This window comes from Mustela nigripes, chromosome 7, assembly GCF_022355385.1.
Source record: "Mustela nigripes isolate SB6536 chromosome 7, MUSNIG.SB6536, whole genome shotgun sequence".
Classification (NCBI taxonomy): Eukaryota; Metazoa; Chordata; class Mammalia; order Carnivora; family Mustelidae; genus Mustela; species Mustela nigripes.
In genome coordinates this window covers 109,115,661-109,124,327 of record NC_081563.1, presented here as the reverse complement: position 1 = coordinate 109,124,327, position 8,667 = coordinate 109,115,661, and the positions used below count along the sequence as shown (strand labels likewise).

The window sequence follows — 8,667 nt, the reverse complement described above, 5'->3', positions numbered from 1 at the left end:
TGGACGGAAGTTGCGTCACAGACGCGCCAAAAAAGAATTTGGAAGCCGACGAGTTCAGGTTGAGTAGCTAAACATCTCCCCGCGAGCCTCTGAGGTGTAGGGGGAAACAGGTCCCCGAGCTGCTCCAACAGATGAGACTCGGCCCCTGCGCGAGGACGTTAGGAGGACTGCGACCCACGGGACTTCGCCAGAAGTCACCTGAGGAGCTCAGACCTCAGACTCTTCGTGTCCCCGTCTGTCTCCCCCCACCCTTCTCCGGAACGAGGGGAGAGCCAGGCGGGGCGCACCAGCTGCCACCCAGGGCCCTGCCCAGCTGAAAACCGAGAGAGCTCTGGGACCTCTATTCTTTGCAAGTAAGAACAGCGTGAGGAGAGCTAAATGAAGTAGGATATTTAACGAAGCACAGCAGACGCCGGGTGGCTCCTTTACTCAGCTCTGCAGTCGTATTTCTTGGTTTGTGTTGGGATTTTTACTAGTTGTGCTCACTCTGTTCTCATTTGGGGAAGATACGGTATGGAGCGTTCTCGATGGGGCGCTTCGTCTTGCGTGTGTGAAGACGGAGTTTGAAGCTCACTACTGCCACCAGACAACTTGAACCTTGATCAGTTTGGGGGGCTTCAGTTTCCTAACTTGCCATATGGTCTGGACGATTTTCAGTTTTGTCTTGTCCCAACATCGTGAACTGTTTGGGTATTAACTTATTTATCAATTAAATCCCGCCAGACAGATTGGATACAGTCCTTTGTGAAGAATTGCACCCCAGTGTTCGGATATATTTCTTTCTTTCTTTCTTTATATTTCTTTCTTTCTTTTTTAAGTCCTTGGGATAGGAACTGTTTTTATTTTTATTTTTATTTTTAATTTATTTGACAGACAGAGATTACAAGTAGACAGAGAGGCAGGCAGAGAGAGAGAGGAAGGGAAGCAGGCTCCCTGCTGAGCAGAGAGCCCGATGCCGGGCTCGATCCCAGGACCCTGGGATCATGACCTGAGCGGAAAGCAGAGGCTTTAACCCACTGAGCCACCCAGGTGCCCCTAGGAACTGTTTTTAAAAATAGGTTTTATTTTTTAGAACAGTTTTTGTTTACAGAAATAATGGCACAAGTTGCAGAAAGTTCCTTATAATTTTCTCTTCTCTCCCCTCAGCCCAGGTTCCCCTTGTTAACACCCTGCAGTAGTGTGCTATATTTGCTGCAATTAATGGACCAATATTGGTGCATTATTACTAGCTAAAGTCCAGAGTTTATGTTAGGGTTCTCTCTTTCTGTAGTGCAATTCCATGGCTTTAACAAATGCATAATATTGTATATCCACCACTAAAGGATCATACAGAATCATCTTACGGCCCTAAATTTGCCCTGTGCTCCACCCATAGGAGTTATTTCAAAACCCATTTTATAGGTCACTTACATTTTGAATTTTTGATACTTAGCCAGAACTATCTTTGAGTTAAAAAAAAAAAAAAGTATCTTGCTGTGTACAAAACAAAATGTGAAGAGATAATTAGCAAAATGAAAAGGATCATATTGACAGATACAGATGTATCTGTCAAAAAAACTATTGCATTTCAGCAAATTTATCTAAAAACTAAATTTGTCTAGTCAATATTCACCTAGAAATGATCTTTCTTATGTTGTCTTTTTAAGAAGTTAAGGTCCAGAAAATTAACTTCTTTCCCATTTCACCCCTACAGAGAGGAAAGATTGAAATGTGTGTGTACCATGTCCCACTCCTATGCTTCTCCAGAAAGGTCTACATTAGTTGCCTATGTAAGAATATCCTTGTATCTCTGATAAAAGTGGATACGGCATGCAGGATTGACTATGTATAAGGGGCTGTGATGGTGATGTATTCCTAGTGTCACAGGTCAGGATATGTTCAGCCAGTGCTGCTCTTTTATAAGTCTAAAACACTATAAACAAGTCATCTCAGAGTTATTGTGTTATTTTCACTTGTATAATAGGCACTCCTTGCAAACAGGTACAGTACTTTGTTTTTATTCTATGAACATTCAGTATACTTGGTGAAGCATCATAGATATACCTTAAAAAGAGATGGGGCCATGTGCAATGACATGAATAGAGTTAGTATAATGCTAAGCAAAGTAAGTCAGAGAAAGACAAATATCATTTCATTCATATGTGTAATTAGAAACAAATGAGCGAAGATGGGGGGGAGAGACAAACCAAGAAACAGACTCATAGTAACTGGAGAGAACAAACTGATGGTTACCTGAGGAATGTGGGTCAGGAGATAGGTGAAATAGGTGATAATGGGATTAAGGAGTACACTTGTGGTGAGCACCAGGCCTGTATGGAAGTGTTGAATCACTGTGTGGTACGTCTGAAACATATCACACTGCATGTTAACTAATTGGAATTAAAAAGAAGGAAAAAGGGGCGCCTGGGTGGCTCAGTGGGTGAAGCCTCTGCCTTTGGCTCAGGTCATGGTCTCAGGGTCCTGGGATAGAGCCCCGCATCGGGCTCTCTGCTCAGTAGGGAGCCTGCTTCCTCCTCTCTCTCTCTCTGCCTGCCTCTCTGCCTACTTTTGATCTCCGTCTGTCAAATAAATAAATAAATAAGGAAAAAAAGAGAGAGATGGGAATTAGAAGGATATCTGCAGAGTGTTTGAAGCTACATCTCATATTATCATAGTGTACACTGTTGCAGGCCTGTTTGCTAATCTCAAACTAGAATACATTAATTTTCGGGGCACATGGGTTGCTCAGTGGGTTGAGCCTCTGCCTTCTGCTCAAGTCATGATCTTAGGGTCCTGGGATTGACCACCACGTCCGGCGCTCTTCTCGGAGGGGAGCCTGCTTCCCCCTCTCTCTTTTTCTCTCTCTCTGCCTGCCTCTCAGCCTGCTTGTGATCTCTGCCTGTCAAATAAATAAATAAAATCTTTTTTTTTTTTTAAGTTTTAGAATACATTAATTTTCTCTTATTTACTATGCTAATACATTTTGAGCACTGTTTCACTGTTATTTTGAAATAAAGGAATTGAAGATTTTTTTCTTAATCTTAGAAAATATGAATGGAGACTATAGAGGCAGAGGATTTGGACAAGGAAGATTTCAAAGCTGGAAAAGAGGAAGAGGTGGTGGGAGTTTCACAGGAAAATGGAGAGAGAGAGAACGTAGACCTGACCTGAATAAAACCACAAGAAAACATACTCCTGGTAGGGGAGGTCAAATATTGTTCAACTTTTTTTTCCCCTCATGAGGGAAACTATGCCTGTCCTACAAAGTAGTTTAACTTAAATTTCAGTCTTATTTGATGTTATTCACTAAAGTAGCATTTAAATGTTAAGATAAAATATTTTTACTGAAACGTGTAACTTAACCTGTAACTACTATATATTTTGTCAGCTTTTCGTTGCTGGAAGGAGAAGCAAATTGGAAAAAATGTAGTATATTTCTACTGACATAGCACTTGCTTCGACAGCACATATGCTATTTCTGCTAACATAGTATTCTGAGGGTTTTTTGTTTGTTTGTTTTTCAGAACAAACCCCACAGTCTTTGCTACTGCAATCAACATTGGACCAATTAATACCATATAAAGGCTGGAAGCTTTATTTCTCTGAAGGTAGAGTTAAAAGTGCAAAAAGTACCATAAGTTCTATTTTCATAACTTGTCTTTGGACAGCTCATATTATTATAATTCATTTAGCTTACTGATAGGTACCACCTTCTTTCATTTTAGTTCACCCAAACAAATCATGTTTATTTCAAGAATATTTTTAGGTTTTATATGAGGAAAGCAGAAACCACTCTAAGTATTTCAAAAAGAGGATATAATACAGGGAATTGAATATACAGATGGAAGTCTAAAAGAGCAAAAGGGGAACATTGAGGTAAGCCCCCAGATAATAGTAGCTTCTGGAAGCAGCAACCATCCTTATGGCTGAGGGTATAAAAGGTAAGAAGTTATGAGGTTGCCACGACGTAGGAATTCAAAGGAAGGGCTGTTACTTCAGCCTCTGAGGGCACCCTACAAAGCTGTACTTGGACCTCTGAAGGTTACCCTTCACACCTGTGCTCAGACCCCTGCAGTGAATGAAGCTGCTTGTGGCTGGTAGCTCTGGTGAGAGGACTACATGGCTGATGTGCAGAGCTGGAGGCTGGAGCTACAGCTATTTTCTGCAGCTGGAGAGATGCTGAAAAGAATTAGAAACAAAAATAGAATCCTTTTTTGTTGCCACCTTCCAGTCTTTAAAGTGCCTTCAGTTGGCAGAACCTAGAGGAAATCTGGGAAATGCACTGTGCAGATCTCGATCATAGCATCACAGAGCAGAAAATAGAACAGCGGACTTGGAATGGAGAGACCATCAACAGTGGTTTGTGTAGAAACACACTTAAGGGATCTCCCTTTTAATAATCAAGAACATCAGCTAACATCATATACCTGTTTTTTTGGTTTGGAGACTAGCCTTTTCTGCATTCTTAGAGTTTCTATGTTATATCTTTTATTAGTTATGGGTTACATGGTCATATATATCTGTAGGTTATTTTCCCACTAGATTGTGTACTTCTTTAAGGCAAGGATCTTGGCCCATAGCAAGCATTCAGTATTCATTTGGTGAATGAATAAAGCACTTCACAAATGTTTTCTGTATTGAGAGTTGGTTTTTTTTTTTCCCCTAATATATACACACATGTGTTTCATAAGTAGTCTGTTTTTTGTTGCTTTAGGATGCATTTGCTACCAGCACCTGCAATATGTGCCTAGCAGTTAGCCCAGAACACTAGAAGTGATCTTTAGACTGGTCCTAAAGATGAGTTCAGGGGATGCCTTAGGCTTAATCATCTGTACTTACAAACTGCTTCACAGTATTATTTCTCTGTGGAAGACCAATTTGAAAATGTTCTAGAACTTTACCCTGTAAAGGTTTTAGGAACAGAGTGAAGTGTAGTGATCTTTCTCCCCTGATTTTAGGATGTGGCAGTTTGGACTAGTAGAATTTACTTTGTAAAGACTTCCTGTCTTTATCTCTGTTTCTGAATAAGAATTTATTAATCATGTGTCTAGCTTTGGCTTTGTTATAATTATATATATTAATATATATAATTATAAAATAATTTGTTATAATTGTTATAATTTTAATTTTAAGCTTTATTATGTAAGCTGTTTGAACTACTAGGTCCTATTAAGTGTCAAAGGTTCAGTACAAAGGTTCCCAGATGTTGGTGTTTTTAGAGAGAGTCACTTCCTATCTGCGTTTAAGATTATGCAGACCTAAATTTGTTTTAGAATCTTAACTATTCACTCAGTACTTATCTATATTCCTACGTAAATGTTATCAGAATGCAAAGTAATTGGGAAAAGTCCTTTGGCATGTATCCACGTTTCTTCCATCTCATGAAAAATATATCTGTACACATGTGATTATTAGTGCTAATGCCATTTTGTTGGATTAGTTTACAGCAGTAGCTCTCCTTTGATTAAGAAGATTCAAGCATTTGAACATTTTTTCACAAAGCGTATTGATCTATATGATAAGGTAAGATTCCTGTACTGCAAAGCTACTAGTCCACATTTATGTGTTGTTTTCTTTTCTTTTTTTTTTTTTAAAGATTTTATTTATTTATTTGACAGAGAACACAAGTAGGCAGAGAGGCAGGCAGAGAGAAAGAGAGAGAAGCAGGCTCTGCATTGAGCAGAGAGCCCGATGTGGGGCTCGATCCCAGGACCCTGGGATCACGACCTGGGCTGAAGGCAGAGGCCTTAACCCACTGAGCCACCCAGGGGCCCCTATGTGTTGTTTTCTTGAACGATGTATTTGAGGTGCTAGTGATGAGTAGATGCTGCAGCCAGACTGCTTTGATCCAGATCCCAGCTCTGCCACTTAGTTGCGGTGTGGACTTGAGTGTATTACTTATGTTCTTTGTATCTTGGTTTTCTCATGTATCAGTTGGGCATAATAGTATTAATACCACCAAGGGTTATTAAGAGGCATAAATAAGGGGCGCCTAGGTGGCTCAGTGGGTTGAAGCCTCTGTCTTCGGCTCAGGTCATGATCCCAGGGTCCTGGGATTGAGCCCCAAATTGGGCTCTCTGCTCAGCAGGGAGTCTGCTTCCCTTCCTCTCTCTCTGCCTGCCTCTCTGCCTACTTGTAATCTGTCTGTCAAATAAATAAACAAAATCTTAAAAAAAAAAAAAAAGACATAAATAAGTTGATATATTTTAAATACTTTAAGCGGTACAAAGCTTACTATACTTACTCATTGTTACCACTGTATAAACGTGCTTTTTCAAAGTGTGTAATTGAATGTTTAGTTACGATAGTTAACTTTTAAAAACCATCATTGCTTTCATGCCTTAATATTTTCTAGGATGAAATAGAAAGAAAGGGAAGTATTTTGGTGGATTTTAAAGAACTGACAGAAGACGATGAAATGGCTGACTTGATACCAAATATAGCAAATGAGTTGAGGGATACACCTGAGGAAACCTTGGCTTGCATGGGTCTGGCAATACATCAGGTAAAGAAAGACTTATTTTTGTCCAGACTCTGTCAAAATTTTAAAGGAAGATTTTACAATAACAGTACACTTTCTACAAGATACCATTCATTCTGTATACAACAGCTTATCTAAATATAACATTTATTTTATTTGATTTAGCTTAGTCTATTGAAGATAATACAGAAATTAAAGAGCTCCTTGGAAGCAGTCTCATAGGGAAGATAAGACAAGGATCGTGTTATCAGTTACGAACTTGGAAAGCAACCTCAGATTTAGGTTCTATGACATGAGGCAAGTCACTTACTCTCCCTGAGCGTCTCCATATATAAACTGAAAATGATAATATGTGCAGTGTCTGCCTGACTTTTTCTCAGGCTAGTTGACAGAACACATGTGAAAGTATTTAGGCTGCCAAAGAGATAAATGCTTCAAAGTAAAGAGTAGTAAATCTCAGAACAGGCACAGATAAAGTATTGTCTGTGGATAAAGTACTTGCTGTATTCAGAGATCGAGATAAGACCCTCAGTGAGTGGGGAGGAATGGGGAAAGCTCAGAGGAAGACTTTGTAGAGATGGTACAGTTACAATGGGTCTTAAAGGTTACTGAGAAGTGCACACAGTGCAGAGGAAGTAATGGTAGCCAGGTGCAAGGAATAGTTTATTACAAAGATGTGTACACTGCTGCTACTGGAGACCAGAAACCTTGGTGTTGTCTTCAGAGTCCTCTCGTTTGTTCTCTGTATCCAATTCACCACATTCTTTCATTTCTATTTCTGAAACTTCTCTTAAATCCACCTCTTTTCCACCTTTACTGCATCAGTCTTAAGCCTTCATTATGTTTCCTAAACTTGCTAGACCTGGTAGAACATGATTTGTCTTTGGAAACTGGTGACTTTTCTGCAAAGTGAAATCTAAATCCACTCTGAGGCATTGAAGGCCTTTCATGATCTAGTTCAACTTCCTCCTCCACTTTCACTCACTACCATTCAGCTAAGCTGAGTTCTTCCCAGGATTCTTTCAATAGTCTGATCTCTTACACATGCTGTCCCTTAACCATGGAATGCCCCTTACGTTGCATGTCAAAATTTGTGTGATGCTATTGTCTCTCCATGAAACCTTTCTCATGACCTTTTCTTCAAAATTTGCATAGTATTTTGTCTCTAAATCTTTATGGTCTTTGTAACAATCAGAGCTATGTATGTGCATCTCATTTTCACAGATTGTCAGCATACTGCTTTATATACAGGAGGTTATTAAATACTTATTTAATGTTGATGCCAAGGGAGCAGTTATTGAGTATTTCAAAAGTCATCTTTATCTTCTCTCTCTTAATAAATCACTGAATATGGAGAAATAGAAAAATGTTATCACCAGAGCCTGTCCAGGAGGTAATAATAGCTTTAGGGCCCACTGTAACGACTTTTACTATTAAGCTTAGTTTGGACAGAAAGTAGTAGATAGGGATGCTGGAGTTTTCCAGTCCAGGGACCACAAAATCCCGGGTAAAACAATCCACTATAAAACAAGTAGTCATAATTAAGTATCAGAGTTTTAAAGGGCTGTTAGAGTTCTGTTAATATTCTGCTCTGAACTATTTATATTCATGAACTTTGTATTTTTTGTAGAAGAGTTCTGCTTCAAGAGGATGTTTTGTTTTCCAACTTTTAAGTAAATACTTGTCCTGTTTAGGTGTTAACAAGGGACCTTGAAAGGCATGCAGCTGAATTACAAGCCCAGGAAGGATTGTCTAAGGATGGGGAAACAATAGTAAATGTGCCACATATTCATGCAAGGTGAGGATTTGCGAGTATTGAAGTATTTAGAATCTCACATTTAAGACTTTTAAGAATGAGAACCTTGTTTTATAAAGCCAAAGAAATTGGTAAAAAGGATATGAGTTCTTTGCTATCTCATTGGTTATAACACCCACATGAACCCCCTGAGCATTCTTAAGAGATCATGACAAAAATAAACTTTTCCTTTCTAAATAAGGTGTTTTTCCCAATCTTCATATTTTTATAAACATTGATTTTGGGTGTATACTTATCAAGTCCCTGCTATTTAATACTCTATGTAATACACTAAGTGGTGTGTTTATATTTTGTTGCTGTTTCTGTTAGACACAGAGCAAATTACATTTTGTTTTTCTTTAATTCATCTTTATTTTAAGATTTTAAATTCTCATTAGAAGAAATGAACAAG

The 8,667-nt window shown here is 38.9% G+C and overlaps 1 protein-coding gene across 1 annotated transcript in view; it reads left to right on the top strand.

Moving 5' to 3' along the window:
• The first annotated feature begins 26 nt into the window (after nt 1-26).
• Nucleotides 27-8,667, top strand: part of MCM8 (minichromosome maintenance 8 homologous recombination repair factor) — a 47,204-nt gene continuing 38,563 nt past the window's right edge. The window contains exons 1-6 of the mRNA XM_059407913.1: nt 27-353; nt 3,025-3,177; nt 3,504-3,587; nt 5,420-5,502; nt 6,335-6,484; nt 8,155-8,258. Coding sequence (XP_059263896.1) covers nt 3,030-3,177; nt 3,504-3,587; nt 5,420-5,502; nt 6,335-6,484; nt 8,155-8,258 — 569 coding nt within the window. The 5' untranslated portion in view covers nt 27-353; nt 3,025-3,029. The remainder of the gene's footprint in view (nt 354-3,024; nt 3,178-3,503; nt 3,588-5,419; nt 5,503-6,334; nt 6,485-8,154; nt 8,259-8,667) is intronic.